Raw genomic sequence first — 17,109 nt, 5'->3', positions numbered from 1 at the left:
ATAAGATTATTTTCATTATTATTAATGAACAGTTCCGTAGAACTAAAGTGTAATGTGATTACTCTGTGAGCCAGTTGTAATCAGCCTGATTTGTTTTATTGTTTGTTGATTTATATTTTGATGATGATGATGATGATGATTATGTCTGTTGTGAGTTGATGTTTCACTCAGTCGGATGAAAAATCACAAAAAAATCAGTATTTTGTTAAATAAGCAGTTTTTGACCAAAGTATAAACTCGTCCTCCTCGACCTCAGAGGTGTGTGTGTGTGTGTGTGTGTGTGTGTGTGCGTGTGTGTGTGTGCGTGTGTGTGTGTGCGTGTGTGTGTGTGTGTGTGTGTGTGTGTGAAGGCTGCAGTCAGGATGTGGAGGGTGGAGGAGATGTCCTCCCTCCTCTTCCTCCTCTTCCTCCTCTTCCTCCCAACCAGGACAGGATGTCATCAGAGAGTCCTCACATGAAAATACCATGACGGCACTGTAAAAAAAAAAAATCATAAAGGATGAACACACTGTACAGAATTCAATCACGCCATTAACATGATCGTTAACATGATTAACATGAAGCAGACTTCCCATGATGCACTGTGTGAGAGTTAAAACACATAAACTGCAGATGTTCTACCAGTCTGATGGCCACCGTCACCTTCACTGTGCTGTGATTGGCTGGCAGCACCGGGAACTGGACCATGTGGAGGCAGCGACAGAGACGACCTGTCCTGTCTGGTCTGGGCTGAACCGAGGTGGATCAGACACAGAATCAGACCTCAGACTGCAGAGACGACGAGTCAAAACCAACAGTTTAAATGAAAACAGTCTGTATTTCTTGATTGAATTCAACCAAACCTCAGCTGGTGATTATTGGATTATATTATAGTTACTGAGTTCACATCAGGTACACTGAGTAATAATATCATGACATAATAATAATAACAACAATAATAATGCTATTATTGTTGTTATTATTATTATTATTGTCAAACATAAATTTTAAAAATATTGATCCTGTCACTTTACTGTCAATTGAAAAATAGGTCCAACCTGTGAAAACAGGTGGAGCACGTGGTATTTTTCAACTACTGATCAATCTGGAAATAATTTTTCCACTAATCAATCAGCTGTTTGGTCAACATTTTCTGACATTGTATTGATCAGAGTCCAAGACGACGTCCTCAAACGTCTCGTTTTGTCCACAACTCAAAGATATTCAGTTTCCTGTCAGAGAGGAAAGAAACCAGAAAATATTCACATTTAATGAGAATTTGAATGTTGTTATTATTAAAAAATGGCTCAAATCAACTCAATAATTGTTGATCAATCTAATAATCGATTCATAATCAATTAATTGTTGCAGCGCTACATGAGTGGCCACAAGTGATGAACAGCTGCGTCAGAGTGACATCATCGTTCATCTCGAGAACTTTTCAAATCTTTGCTGGTTGCATCTGGTCATTGTGGTGGCATTGCAGTAGGTTCTTCACCACCAAGGTTATCTAAGCTGAGTCCCCCTCCTCCACCTCCTCCTCCTCCTCCTCCTCCACCTCTTTTTCTTCCTCCTCCTCCTCCTCCTCCTCCTCCTCTTTTTCTTCCTCCTCCTCCTCCTCCTCCTCCACCTCTTTTTCTTCCTCCTCCCCCTCCTCCTCCTCTTCTTCTTCCTCCACCTCCTCCACCTCCTCCTCCTCCTCCTCCTCCTCCTCCACCTCTTTTTCTTCCTCCTCCTCCTCCACCTCCTCCACCTCTTTTTCTTCCTCCTCCCCCTCCTCCTCCTCTTCTTCTTCCTCCCCCTCCTCTTCTTCCTCCACCTCCTCCACCTCCTCCTCCTCTTTTTCTTCCTCCTCCTCCTCCTCCTCCTCCTCCTCCTCCTCCTCTTCTTCTTCCTCCACCTCCTCCTCCTCTTTTTCTTCCTCCTCCTCCTCCTCCTGATGTTTTCTCCTCCTTCAGGTCTGACCTGAACATGTGTGATGGTCTCTGGTATTTCCGACAGACTCCTTCATTCTTGAACCTCCACAACAATTGAATAGAAGGAAGTTGTGTTCACTGACTGTTTCCTCCACACACACACACACACACGTACGCACACACACACACACACACACACACACACACACACACAGAGTCATTTCCCTTCAGCTCGTCAGTCTGAAGCTGGAGGGCAAACGAAGACCTGCAGCCACACAGAGACAGAGACATGGACATGGACACAGCCCGAGTTCTGCTTCTTTTTGGACTCGCCAGGTTCAGCTGCGTGTGTGAGTACACTGAACTCATCGTGATGTGTTTAAGGACTCATTCTGACATGTTTTCTGTGTGTGTGAGTACACTGAACTCGTCGTGGTGTGTTTAAGGACTCATTCTGACATGTTCTGTGTGTGTGAGTACACTGAACTCGTCGTGGTGTGTTTAAGGACTCATTCTGACATGTTCTGTGTGTGTGAGTACACTGAACTCGTCGTGGTGTGTTTAAGGACTCATTCTGACATGTTCTGTGTGTGTGAGTACACTGAACTCGTCGTGGTGTGTTTATGGACTCATTCTGACATGTTCTGTGTGTGTGAGTACATGTACTCTGTAAAGTTCCAGACAGGAAGGAAAGTATAGTTACATAAAATGGAAATTCTCAATTAAAGTATATGTTCCTTAAATTTGAACTTGAGTAAATGTACTTAGTTTAATCAGAACGTACTGAAGTACAAACAGAGTGACTCTTTCACAACAGCTGAATCATAAAGAAGAATAAAAATACATGTGACATTTACAACCTCCTGACAACATCAACAACAACAACAACAACAATAATAATATTATATATATATAATATAAAATGAGTCTGGTCAGTGGGCGTCACGGTGGTGCAGTGGTCGGCGCTGCCGCCTCACAGCAACAAGGTCCTGAGTTCGATCCTCCAGCTGGATCAGGGTCTTTCTGTGTGGAGTTTGCATGTTCTCCCCGTGTCTGCGTGGGTTCTCTCTGGGTTCTCCGGCTTCCTCCCACAGTCCACAGACATGCATGCAGGTTAACTGGTGACTCTAAATTGTCTGTAGGTGTGAATGTGAGTGTCAGTGGTCGTCTGTCTCTGTGTGTCAGTCCTGTGATGAACTGATGACTTGTCCAGGTCTCACCCAGTGTCAGCTGGGATAGACTCCGCCCCCTGCGATCCTTACGGACTAAGCGGTCACAGAAAATCAATGAATGGATGAGTCTGGTCAAAGATATCCAGTCTGTGATGGCAGTTACCTCTGTTCTGTTCAGACAGACAGAGACACCTTGGCTGCCATAGCAACACTGTCAGGATGCGTCCCAGTGGTTGTATCACCTGTGTGGAAGAAAGACAGTGTGTCTCGCTGTTCAGATTAATTGCAGGCCTCCTAATAACCTCGAGGCCTTAGTTCCATCCAGGGTTTACCAATCTGAAAAACACAGGTGGTCATACTGACCCCACTGTTATATTGTTACTTTTTGCATAATTGGAGATGCATCTTGGTTGCTTAGCAACTATCAGCATCTCTGTCAATAAAATTTCACAAGTGGTCTCAGTTTAATTAATTAGACTCAATTAAAAATAATTGAAAAATTGAATTTTCTTTAGATAAAGTTGTGTCTTTTAGATTGTAAAAAACTGCATTTAATTCTCATTTTACTGCATTTTTAAAGTTTATCTAAAGAGGAAAAGTTAATTATTTCATCTAAAGATTTTAGCTTGCAAAACTTTTTTTGTAGTTTATTTTAAAAACAACTTGAACTGGAGTTGAGCTTGAAAGTTGCTATGAAATTTTAATTCATCTTGTTTATTATTTATCGATCAGGTCTGTGGAGAACTGAGTCATGATGGTTTGTCCTTTTTAAAAAGAGTCAGTTTGTGGGACACTGATCTCAGACAGTCAGTATATATTAAATAAACTGTGTGGATAAAACTAGTTGAACTGCTCCTTTAAAGACTCTGTTATTGACTTTGCCGCGTCCGTCTGTGTCTCCTCAGCCGGGTTCCTCATCATGTTGACCCCGAGGAGGTTGTGTCTGTCGACCCAGAGTCAGACTGTCGTCCTGGGACACTGCAATGTCACTAACCCCGCCCAACAGTGGGCGTGGCAGGGCGGAGCCAGGTTGATGCACACTCAGACCTCCGGGTGTCTGTGGGCGGACGCCAGCCTCCGCCTGCCGCTCCACGCCCGCCTCGTCAAACTGAGCGACTGCAGCGCGGCGCCGGCATGGAGCTGCTACAACACGAACGGAGCGTTTGGATTGGCTAAGACACCTCACATGTACCTGAGGAAGCTGGGAACACGCGTGGTGATTGGAGGAAACATGCAGAGCTCAGAGTGGAGGAAGTACGACCATGACTCAGGAGGGAGTCACCTGATGATGTCATTATGTCCTGAAACAGGTGAGAGGAGGCGAGATGACTCACTACCAGTGACTTTTTCATAACAAGACAAAAAAGACGTAACGAGACTGAAAATAAAAAAACAAAAACATGGAACGAGACTGAAAACAAAAAAATAAAAAAACAAAAAAACATGGAACGAGACTGAAAAGTGTAACACTTAAATAGACAAAGTTAAAATACATAACGACAAAAAAATGTAACAAGATAAAAAAGACAAAATAAGATCACATTTAGTTTTATAGACTTAAATTATATTTTGATGTGAATACTTCTGAACATTTACCTTTACTTTAAAATGTTGATGCAGTACTTGTAACAGAGGATTTGTACTCTGTGGTATTCGCTCTGAGTACATCTTCCACCTGTTAAAGCTGCTTGAATAATAATAAAAGACAACAATAAAGTCAAAGTCACTTCCCTTAAGCTTGAGTTTATTAAAAAAAAACTTGTATAGAGAAGTTATGACATCACTTCCTGTGCAAGTTTTGCTTGCCAACTGCTTTGATAATCAATAAATATGTCAATATTCAAGCAGAAAAGTCAAACGTCTGTTTGCAGCTTTGTCATTTCTAACAGTAAATATGAAGAGGACGTCTGAAGACGTGACAAACTGTGATGAGCAGTTTTTACTTTTAATAAAGAAGCAGATTAATTGAAAATTGAAATAGTTAAACTGTGTTTATGTGTCTGTATATATTCTATATTCTGTATATTATATTCTCTATAAAGAAAACTGGCTCAGGTATAAATGTCATAATGTTTTTACTTCCTATTGTTTACTCTTAATATTCTGACATAAATCAGCTCCACTTCCTTCCTCATTTTAACAAAGTTAAACAGAGAAAAACTACAAGTATGGCAGCTAAGGTACTTAATGGCATCATAACTTGATTTCATCCAGATCAATAAAACTTATTGAGTAATTTGATTGGATGTTTTCAGCTGTAATCTGTGTTTTCTTCAAACAAACTGACTAAATGATATTAGATAGTTTCATAAGAACAATTAGAAACTCTGCCATCAGCTGCAGCTCTGCTTTGTGTTTAGTGTTATTTAGCTCCTGTTAGCATGCTAACATGCTAAGCTAACATGTTGGCGAACATGATACCGGCTAAACATGAACGTCTGCGAACAGGAAGTGTGTTAACGTAGCATGACAGATGTGAGATGAGAGACAGAGGACATGTCTCCTGATGTCCTGACTTCCTCCTCACATTGTTCCTGGACTCTGTCAGTTCACTCAGTTCACATCAGACAGGAAGAACGTCAGCGGTGTACTTCCTGTCCTGCTCTCAGCCAATAACATCTCTCAGGAGTCGCTCGAGGTTCTGTCTGACACACGGAAATATCCGCACACAGTCAAACGACTACGAGGAGCAACAGGTTGATCTTCATCGCTTTGTTTCCGATGTGTTGGACTCTGCAGAGACTCTGTCTGATACAGACCAGCTGTAATCCTGCAGCCAATCACAGCGCAGCTGCTTCACAAACACGCGACCAACAACACCTCAGATCAGATCTGTGACTCAGACGTCTCCAGACGTGTCGAGTAACAAAAGCACAACAGTACAAATACATACTTATGTACTTACGGTACTTCAGTAGAGTTTTCAGGTGTCTGTACTTTACTTCAGTATTTATTTTTCTGACATCTGAACTTTCTCCTCGTCTCGTTACTTTAGTTTTATTGACTCTGAGGTCAATTATTGATTATTGTTATTTTGCATCATTGTACCTCCTTCAAACATCAAGACTGATTTCAACCTGAATGGACGAAACAATAAGACACAGAAAAGACGATTGACTGGTGGATCCATCAGAGGACATCAGACAGGACAGACGGGACGAGACGGAAACAACGTAACACAAAAAAAGACATAAGAGATGGAAAAATATGCAACAAGACAAAAAAAATGTCCTTCCGAGGACAACTTTTTACGTCTAAACTAGAGGACATTGAACTTTTTTCAGTTTCACTGCAGTAAACAAGTTGAATCAGCAGTAAATTATGTGTATTTGTACTGAAATAAAGACAGAGAGGACAGAGAGGACATGTCTGGATGTCCCGTGTCTGATTCTGTTTGTACCTTAGTTTGACTGGTCACACGTGCAGCCTGGTTTGCCTCCTGCAGACCTCAGACAAATTCAAAAGGACCACATCTGGTGTGCGGGCCAGTGGTTGAATACACCTGCTAGACACAGTGTTGAAGACATTTTTTAAAATGTCCTGTAAATTTATTTTCTTCTTCTTCTCTTTGTCTTCAGACTCCACGTCTGTCTCCGCCGTCTTTTATTCATCCACATATAAACCAGTGGGACTGTCCAACAGTGTCTCCACCATCAGAAGTCCTGACAGGATAGATGAGACACACAGAGACAGCAGACAGGTGACGTCCTCACAGGTACACAGGACAGTCACTGACAGAGGGGACAGAGACATCAGGCGACCACGGACCAGAAGGTCAGAGATGGACTCTGCTGTCACTGAGTTGTCTGCTCTACGCAGCAACCATGTTGTCCCCTCCAGTCCACCTGTGTCCTCCACTGACTTCTCCAGAGAGAGGACATCAGGAACACATGTCTCTGAGCTGAATGAAGACAAGACAACACCAGGACACATAGAGATGTCCACCACTGACCTGTTCACAGAGAGGACATCAGCAGGACGTGGAGACATGTCCACCACTGACCTGTCCACAGAGAGGACATCAACAGGACGTGGAGACATGTCCACCACTGACCTGTCCACAGAGAGGACATCAGCAGGACATGGAGACATGTCCACCACTGACCTGTCCACAGAGAGGACATCAGCAGGACATGGAGACATGTCCACAGAGAGGACATCAGCAGGACGTGGAGACATGTCCACCACTGACCTGTTCACAGAGAGGACATCAGCAGGACATGGAGACATGTCCACAGAGAGGACATCAGCAGAACATGGAGACATGTCCACCACTGACCTGTCCACAGAGAGGACATCAGCAGAACATGGAGACATGTCCACCACTGACCTGTCCACAGAGAGGACATCAGCAGAACATGGAGACATGTCCACAGAGAGGACATCAGCAGGACATGGAGACATGTCCACCACAGAGAAATCATCAGCAGGACACGGAGACATGTCCACCACTGATCTGTCCACAGAGAGGACATCAGCAGGACATGGAGACATGTCCACCACAGAGAAATCATCAGCAGGACATGGAGACATGTCCACCACAGAGAAATCATCAGCAGGACACGGAGACATGTCCACCACTGACCTGTTCACAGAGAGGACATCAGCAGGACATGGAGACATGTCCACAGAGAGGACATCAGCAGGACATGGAGACATGTCCACCACAGAGAGGACATCAGCAGGACATGGAGACATGTCCACCACAGAGAAATCATCAGCAGGACATGGAGACATGTCCACCATGTCCTACTTCTGGACTGGAAATGAACCTGCAGCTGTAACTCTGGTTTCCCCCACGGTGTCCTCACAGGCCAACACCAGGGACACAACTGATGGGAGTGCTGATGTCACTGCTGATGTCACTGCTGACGTCACATCTGTCAGTTCGTCTTCTGTCTCTGACTCAGCATCGTCCCAACAAATAGTTTATACAACACCGCCTGTCCACCTGCCACCTGTCTCCACCTCAGCTCCGCCCCCTCCATCATCCACACCAGTCATAGAGATAGATTCTCTGTCCACCCATCACATCCTGCCTATGACCCCTCAGACTCCGCCCACAATGACCTCCACACTGCCAGTGTCCTTTATGGCTGAAGGAGCTCCGCCCACATCTCCACCAGCCAGGCTGATGTCCTCACCTCCATCAGTCCCACCTACAGGTCCGACAATCAAACCCACCACCACCAGTCCTGTAATCATGACAACCACAGAAACTGCAACCAGTACAACCACAGTCATCTTAACCACACCCCTTCCAACCACAACCACGACACCAACCATCAAAACCACTTCAACCAGTACGACCAGTATGACCAGTACAACAACACCTGCAGCTACACCAACAACCAGAACCGCCGCAGCTCCTCCTCCGACTACAACTACACCTCCAACCACCACGTCAGCATCAACTACACCTGCAACTACTTCTACTACTACTACTACTACTACTACTACTGTAAGTTCTCCTGTTGTTATTGTAGTATCGAATGTTAGCAGTTGGTCTGTGTAGCTAACATTAGCACTTGGTCTGTGTAGCTAACATTAGCACTTGGTCTGTGTAGCTAACATTAGCAGTTGGTCTGTGTAGCTAACATTAGCAGTTGGTCAATGTAGCTAACATTAGCAGTTGGTCAATGTAGCTAACATTAGCACTTGGTCAGTGTTGCTAACATTAGCAGTTGGTCAATGTAGCTAACATTAGCACTTGGTCTGTGTAGCTAACTGTGTTGCTAACATTAGCAGTTGGTCTGTGTAGCTAACATTAGCAGTTGGTCTGTAAAGCTAACATTAGCATTTGGTCAGTGTAGCTAACATTAGCAGTTGGTCTGTGTAGCTAACATTAGCAGTTGGTCTGTAAAGCTAACATTAGCATTTGGTCTGTAAAGCTAACATTAGCATTTGGTCTGTGTAGCTAACATTAGCAGTTGGTCTGTGTAGCTAACATTAGCAGTTGGTCTGTAAAGCTAACATTAGCACTTGGTCAGTGTAGCTAACATTAGCAGTTGGTCTGTGTAGCTAACATTAGCACTTGGTCTGTGTAGCTAACATTAGCAGTTGGTCTGTGTAGCTAACATTAGCAGTTGGTCTGTGTAGCTAATATTAGCAGTTGGTCTGTAAAGCTAACATTAGCACTTGGTCAGTGTAGCTAACATTAGCAGTTGGTCAGTGTAGCTAACATTAGCACTTGGTCTGTAAAGCTAACATTAGCATTTGGTCAGTGTAGCTAACATTAGCAGTTGGTCTGTGTAGCTAACATTAGCAGTTGGTCAGTGTAGCTAACATTAGCAGTTGGTCAGTGTAGCTAACATTAGCAGTTGGTCAATGTAGCTAACATTAGCAGTTGGTCTGTGTAGCTAACATTAGCACTTGGTCTGTGTAGCTAACATTAGCAGTTGGTCTGTGTAGCTAACATTAGCAGTTGGTCTGTGTAGCTAATATTAGCAGTTGGTCTGTAAAGCTAACATTAGCACTTGGTCAGTGTAGCTAACATTAGCAGTTGGTCAGTGTAGCTAACATTAGCACTTGGTCTGTAAAGCTAACATTAGCATTTGGTCAGTGTAGCTAACATTAGCAGTTGGTCTGTGTAGCTAACATTAGCAGTTGGTCAGTGTAGCTAACATTAGCAGTTGGTCAGTGTAGCTAACATTAGCAGTTGGTCAGTGTAGCTAACATTAGCAGTTGGTCTGTGTAGCTAACATTAGCAGTTGGTCAGTGTAGCTAACATTAGCAGTTGGTCTGTCTCTTCTGTAATTGTAATTGAGTATAGTTGCCTAATTACTTAACTCCCTTCATGTAATCCATTTTTCTCCTGAGGCTTGCTTAGCATTGTCATTGTGAGCATTTAGCTCAAAGCACCACTGTGCTCACAGAGCCGCTATCATGGCTGACTCTCAGTGTGGTTGCCATGGTGATGAGTTGTCCGTCTGTGCTCTGTGTTTTGTTCTAACCTCCAGCAGACAGGTTGTGGTTTTCTGGTTCCAGTCAATAATCAAACCAGCAGTGAGAATCTGTTTAGAGACGTCTGAGAGACAGAACATGATTTGAAACACGTGTTTCAGTCACAGATGAAAATAAAGAAGGTCATGTTTAACAGCTGTTCATTTCCAAACCAGAGATTCAAACACAAACTAAAACCTGAGAATTTTATAGATGTACAACCCCAATTAAAAAAAAAAAAAAGTAAACAAAAAAACAAAATGCATTAAGTTTTTCACCTGTATTCATCTGAATCCAGAACAAAGATCAGATATTTATTGATCAGACTGATCAACTTTAATGTTTGTAGTAAATCTGCAGTCGTTGTGTTTCATGTTTCTCTCTGTGATCCATCATCTTTTCTTCTGACACTCAGTCAGTGTTCAAGTTTTAAAGGTCAATTCTGTCTCATTCTTTCTTGATATTCGTCTTCAGCTGATCAACAGTCCACAGTCTCTGTTGTCCTGTTTTGTGCTTCATGATGCACCACACATTTTCAATGGGAGACACGTCTGGACTGCAGGTCCAGGTCTGGACTGCAGGTCCAGGTCAGTCTAGGACCTGAACTCTTTTACTATGAAGACACGCTGTTGGAACACGTCCACAACGTGTCTCAGCATCGTCTCTGAAATAATCAGGGACGTCTCTGAAGAAGACGTCAGTGATGGCAGCATGTGTCTCTCTGAATCCGTCCAAACATCACAGCTGCTGTCTGTTGAAGTCAGTGCTGGGGACAATCTGGACGGTCCTTTTCCTCTTCAGCCCGGAGGACACGACGTCCATGATCAGTGAAAACAGTCTGAAATGTGGACTCGTCAGACCACAGGACACTTTTCCTCTTTGCGTCCGTCTCAGCTGAGCTCTGGTCCAGAGACGTCTGCAGTGTCTCTGGATGTTGTTGGTGTCTTTGTCTTTGAGTCTGAACTTACATTTGTAGATGCAGAGACAAACTGTGTCCCTGAGTCCATGTAGTGTCCTTTATACAGTGATGAGGGTTTTTAATGCAGCGCTGCCTGAGGGGTCAAAGGTCACAGACAGTCTGTTGGTTCTCAGAGATTTCTCTGGATTCTCTGAATCTTTTCATGATATTATGATTGTAGATGATGAAATCTATAAATTCCTGCAGTTTTGTGTTGACAAACGTTCTCATGCTGTGAACCACTGAGCCTTTAATATCCAATCATGATCCTGTCACCTGTTACCAACTCACCTGCTTACCTGTGGAACGTTCCAAACAGCTGTTCTTTTTTTACCATTCAACAACGTTCCCAGTCTTTTGTTGCTCCTCAACAGAATGATTGTATATGTGAAAAATCAATAAAGTTTATCAGTTTGATTGCTTTATGAAGAACTGATGAAGGTGATGAACTTCTATTATTAGAGGCTGTTTGTGGCTCAGAGGCTGCAGCTTCCTGATTGGATAACTGTGATAACAATGGCTGTTTCTGATTGGATAATCCTTACAACAATGGTCAGTTCTGCTCTGATGGAGTCAGTTTGATGTTAAAGGTCTCAGAGAAAGTCTGGCAGAGGAAGGAAGGAAAACAGCAGGGTGTGGCGTCAGTCCGGTCTGCACAGAGTCTGTCTGCTGGACGGAGCTGCAGACTGAAGGTCTGAAGGTCCACGGATGGACGGATGGACAGATGGACAGATGGACGGATGGACGGATGGACAGATGGACAGATGAAGGTGATAATGAGTCTATCAGCTGAGGTGATGCTGTGAGGAAAAGGATGTAGATGGCATCTGGTCCGGAACATGTTGAAGACACTTTCAAGGACGGCGTGTCTACCTGCAGCGGTATGTCAGCTCACCTGAGACTGAACCATGTTCCTTTAAATCAGAGGAAACACAATGTTCACCTCCGTCACAACATGTTTCATACTTGGTTTGTTCTGGAGTATCAAAGAGGTGAGTGGACACACCTGTGGCGGCTTTTCGGGGCAGTACAGGCAGATGTTTCTGCCCCAGGGGCCAAACGTACCTGCCAGCTGCAGAGACAAACATGTTCTTCATGTTGTCAGCAGATTGTGTTTATTTGACCTCAAAACATCCAGTTAATGTTCATGAGTTGTTGGTTGAGAGACTCTCAGATCTTCTGTCTGTCTGATAGAAGACGCTCGATGTGATAAAGAAATAAAAAACTTCAACCTGCAGCAGAAACATTTTGCATCACATTTTCTTAAGAGAAAGCAGGGATGGTAGTAACACTTTTTGTTTGAGCTGCAATGATTAATCAATAATGAATCGATTATTAAAGTAATCACCAACTGTTTCAATAACCTCCTCATATTTCTTCAACTGCTTCTACAGACAAGCAGTAACCTCAAAGTATTCAACATCTTTCATTCATTCATGATATGATTCAGCTTGTCTTCACAGCTTGTCTTCTCTAGTTAATGAAGGACCTGCTGAGCAGCAAACGATTCATAGGGGAGACAGGGGAGTGTTGTAACAGCAAGTTAGTTTATATAACAGGGTTTGGTTTCACTTCAGTTTTCCCAAACTGATTCAATTCAATTCAATATCAGTTTGGTTTTCAGTCACAATACCAATGTAGTTAGATCTTTTGTTGTTCCGTCTTTTATATAATTTTAGTTTTGTTACGTCTTTTTTGTCTTATTTCTTTACCTTGTTTACATCTTTTTGCTCATCTTTTACCTCGTTTACAAATTTCTTTGTCCTGTAACGTCTTGATATGCATCCTGTTATGTCGTGTTGAATCTTTTTTGTCATGTTATCTTTTTTGCTGTATTCCATCTTGATATGTCTTTTGTGTCTTGTTACGTCGTGTCCGTCTCTTTCCGTCTTGTCAGAATGAGAGTCGTGACCCAGCTTGTTTTATGGTCACATGTTTATCAGACGCCTCTAAAACTCTGCAGGTTCTGCAGATATTAGGTTTTTCTTTTTTCACACACAAACAATTCAAATAATTCATTAAGAAGCTGTGATCATATCTTTTTATGGTCCCCTTTGTATTTAAGGAAGTTAGTAAAAATAACTTTAATGTTTCCAGCTGCTTTTGAGTGGAATAAATATTTGTTCTTTGTCATTGTTTCCTTCATTTAGTGTCTATGACTGCTCCTTTTTCTTTTGATTGAATCAAGTGGAAGGTTGTTTTTTCTTTCTCGTTGCATCTTTTCCAAACCAAGACAGAGTTTGAGTGATCAGGTGTCAGACTGTAAACGGTGACATCAGCAGCTGCCTGTCGAAGCACATTTGTTATGTTCTTGTATATTCACATGTGAAGTTGATTCATATCTCAGATATATTCATTTCTTGGACTGTACTACTACAAGTTTCAAGTTTTTTGTTTGAAGCTTCACCTGTGTGATGTCACTTCCTGTTTCAGGTGCAGTCCAGCTGCTCTGTAAACTTCACTGAGATCAGCTCCAGCTCAGAGTCTCTTCTTGTGAAGTTCATCACAGACGGTCTGTGGTGTAACTTCAGCCTGGTCACTGAAGACGGCTCCCACAGCTCCCACAGCTCCCAGTTCACCCACTGCGACCCTGATGGAGAGTCCAGGAACACCTACACCTGTCAGGTGTCTGGTCTGGAGCCCGGGACTGTGTACCGTCTGACAGTGATTTCTAATGAGGATGGAGAGAGGAGCAACGCATCAGTGCAGACAGGTGAGAAACACACAGTTCACCTGTAAACACAGTCAGGGTTCAATTATTCTGATTAACAGTTCAAACGAACTGAGACTTTATTGATCCTCAGGGGGAAACAGCAGCACAATAAGTTAAGATACACACAGAGAGCGAATAATAATAAATATAATAATTAAAGTGCATAAATATAAAAGCAGAGAGTCTTCAGTTAAACTGAAAAATGAAATGTTCAACCTAAAAGAGAAAGACGAATCATATTTATGAGCTCCTCTTCTCTTTGTTGGCACGTTGTTGGTTTGTTACTGCCACCTGCTGGTTCATTGCTTTTACCTTGTTTTTTTCTTGTTACATCTTTTTGCTACATATTTTATGTCAGTTTCATCTTGTCACATCTTTTACTTCCTGTTATGTCTTTTACATTTCATCTTTTTGCATCTTTTACATTTTTTTTCATCTTGTTGCATCTTTAATATCTTTTTACGTCTCTTTTTGTACATTTTTTTAGGTTGTTTTTTGTCTTGCTACATCTTTTTCAGCTTTTAAGTTTTTACACCTTGTTACATCTTTTTTGAATTGTTTTGTCTTTGTTTCTTCTTGCATATTTTATGTTGTTTTTCATCGTTACAACTTTTTTGTTTTCATCTTGGTATGTATTTTTTCTTTATATCTTCTTGTTTTTGTCTTGTTTTGCATTTTTCATTGTTTTATGTATTTTGTATTTTTACGTCTGTCCTGTGTGATGTCCTCTGATGGATCCACCAGTCAATCGTCTTTTATGTCTTATTGTTTTGTCCGTTTAGGTTGAAATCAGTCTTGGTGTTTGAAGGCGGCTCACAAAGATGCAAAACGAAAATAATCAATAATTCACCTCAGAGTCATTCAAACTAAACTAACGAGTCTGTGTAGAAAATGTGAGGAGGATAAAATTAAGACATTTGTGTTCAGATGTTGCTGCCACCTGCTGGTCAGTGGAAGTATGTGGTAGGAATGTGCATGATGTGTTTCCACAGAGGTGAGAACCTCCACAGGGAAGTTTAACATGGAGTCTGATCACACACTTTTTTTCCATAATGATAAAGAGATTAAATGTGATGGTTCTTAAATTAGCTGCTGTCAGACTGTGTTGCTCTCCTCTGCAGCATCCTGACCACTGACCATCAGTGAGCTCTCTAACAATGGTCTGCATCATTTCAAGTGTTTGTTTCCAGTAACACCAGTAACACCAGTGACCCCAGCACCACCCACCCCACCCCCTCTGAGCCACTTCCCTCCTCACATTGTTTGTTTGAGCGGATGCAGGCAGGAGGCTGTTTTTATAAAGATTAGAGAGACACAGTTCACTTTGTTCAACACCATCTGACTGCTTTTCTCTAATCACACATTTATCAGTGATACCTGCAGGATACACATGACATCATATGAATACATATAATAATAATGATAATAATAATAATAATAATACTTTATTTATATAGCACAATTTATTCATTATAAAAGGCAACACAAAGTGCTGAACATAAAAGGGAGAGAGGAAAGAAAATTGAAACATTTCAAATAAAATAAAATAAATAAATAAAACAAATAAATATGTAAATGAAATGAAAGTCAGAACTAATATAGGACAAAGTAAAACCAGATAAAATACTCATCAGTTAAAACACTTCAGGAGAAATCAATCAAACAGAACTGTCCATGTTGTCTTTTTTGGGCTGTGCTTTAATCAAAGCATTTTTAAAAGCTTTCGGGAAGGTGCCTGTGAATAATGAGTAGATCGTAATTGTTAGAAATTCCTCAGCCAAACTGTTAAAAACCAATTTTTAAAAAGTGGTGGGAACATGAATTTAGGGCACAGGTAGAGGATTTTAACTGTCTCGCCTTTTCTGAGTAATATTTGTTCTGATTGTTGTAATCTTGTCTCTGAAGTAGGCGGAACATTCATTGCATTTTAAGGTGCCCAGGTGTTTGGAGCAGGAGTTTGGTGCAGAGTTAATAAGACTATCAACAGCTGAAAAAGAGCCCAGAGTTCAGAGAAATAGGATCGCCGGGCATTTCTTATTTCTGAAGTTCCATCTTTCACCATCTCCGTTCAGCTTTGCGACAGTTTCTTTTCAGCTGATTAGTATTCTGGGTTCTTCAAAGTGGTCTTTGATTTTGAGGTATTTTTTTGTACCTGACAGGGGCAATTTGGTCAATAACTGATGGCAGTTTTGTATTTAAATTGTCCATTAGGTCATCAACAGATGAAGGAAGAACTGGTAAAGACATATTATTTATATGCAAAGTAAAGTTTTCTGCCATTTCAGGTGCAAGATATCGTTTTTTAACAGTGCATCTAGAGATGTGGTGCAGCTTATGAAAGGAGACAGTGAATTCAATTAAATAGTGATCAGACAAAACTACATTCTGAACTTCTGAAATGTCAACAGAAAGACCCGTGATGACGAGTTTGGGCAATACTTTGGCGGTCTATAGACAGTAACTGTAAGAATGGGAGGCTGGCATTTCAGTATGACATCATGATACTCAAATGAGTTAAATCCATCAAAGTAAATATCCGTCCTCTTCAGAGCACCAGTACATACAGTGGATGTGCCACCACCCCTCTGTCCTCGTCTAACAGAGGAGGAGAAATTATCATTTTGTGGGTTTCAATAAGAGAAGCTGACGCGTCTGTGTTTACAAGGTTTCAGTTAAAAATAGACTGATGGTCTAAAATAAGATAATTAATTAACAACGTTTTATTGACAAGAGACCTGATATTTAAAAGCACAAATTTTAGATTTGCTGTCCGGCTTTGCTCTGTAGAGCCACGAGATGTTGGGATGCATAAGAGGTTGTTAAAGTTTACTCCACTCAAGGAGAATAAGAATAATTGGACGCAGAGTGTTTTATCTGGGACTTCTGGTGGAGTGGCCCCCCAGGTGGGCGACACAGTACCAAATATTTGAGGATAGAAGTTTTGTCCCCAGCCAACTGGGATGTAGACCGTCATTTTTAAACAACTGCCTGCGTTCCCAGAAGAGATTGAAGTTGCTGATGAAGGAGACACCAGCCAGGTGTGCAGAGACAGTGGTCTGATGAAACGCTCAACACCATGACCCTGATGACGGAGTCACCTATGACCAGCGTTGTGACCTGACGTGGACGTTGTCTGGTGGGTTTGGAGCCAGTCCCTTCAGAGGCTGTCGGTTTAGAGGCTCCATTCTCTGGGCCGGCGCCCGGACTGGCGCCGGGACCACCAGACTCTGTGGGTAGTGGCACTGATCTAGATCGACAGCGGACAGGTGTTGCTCCAGCTTCCCCAGCACACTGAACCTGTTTCCAGCTGGATGGACTCCGACGGTGGCGTGCACGAGGCGGTCCCTCCTCTTCTCTTGTCACCCCGGATGACAGTCCAGGGTTGCAAGCGAGTCAGAGTGGAACAGATCCGTGCCTTGGTTTTGGCTC

At 42.3% G+C, this 17,109-nt stretch overlaps 1 protein-coding gene across 1 annotated transcript in view; it reads left to right on the top strand.

The window, feature by feature from the left end:
* The first annotated feature begins 2,147 nt into the window (after nucleotides 1-2,147).
* Nucleotides 2,148-17,109, top strand: part of ptprbl (protein tyrosine phosphatase receptor type B, like) — a 49,815-nt gene continuing 34,853 nt past the window's right edge. The window contains exons 1-4 of the mRNA XM_084735030.1: nucleotides 2,148-2,245; nucleotides 3,973-4,377; nucleotides 6,646-8,528; nucleotides 13,401-13,680. Of these exons, the coding sequence (XP_084591156.1) occupies nucleotides 2,185-2,245; nucleotides 3,973-4,377; nucleotides 6,646-8,528; nucleotides 13,401-13,680 (2,629 nt within the window). The 5' untranslated portion in view covers nucleotides 2,148-2,184. The remainder of the gene's footprint in view (nucleotides 2,246-3,972; nucleotides 4,378-6,645; nucleotides 8,529-13,400; nucleotides 13,681-17,109) is intronic.

Source organism: Lutjanus erythropterus, chromosome 13 (assembly GCF_056507025.1).
Source record: "Lutjanus erythropterus isolate fLutEry1 chromosome 13, fLutEry1.hap2, whole genome shotgun sequence".
NCBI classification, from domain to species: domain Eukaryota; kingdom Metazoa; phylum Chordata; class Actinopteri; order Lutjaniformes; family Lutjanidae; genus Lutjanus; species Lutjanus erythropterus.
This window is presented reverse-complemented; position numbering and strand designations above follow the sequence as displayed.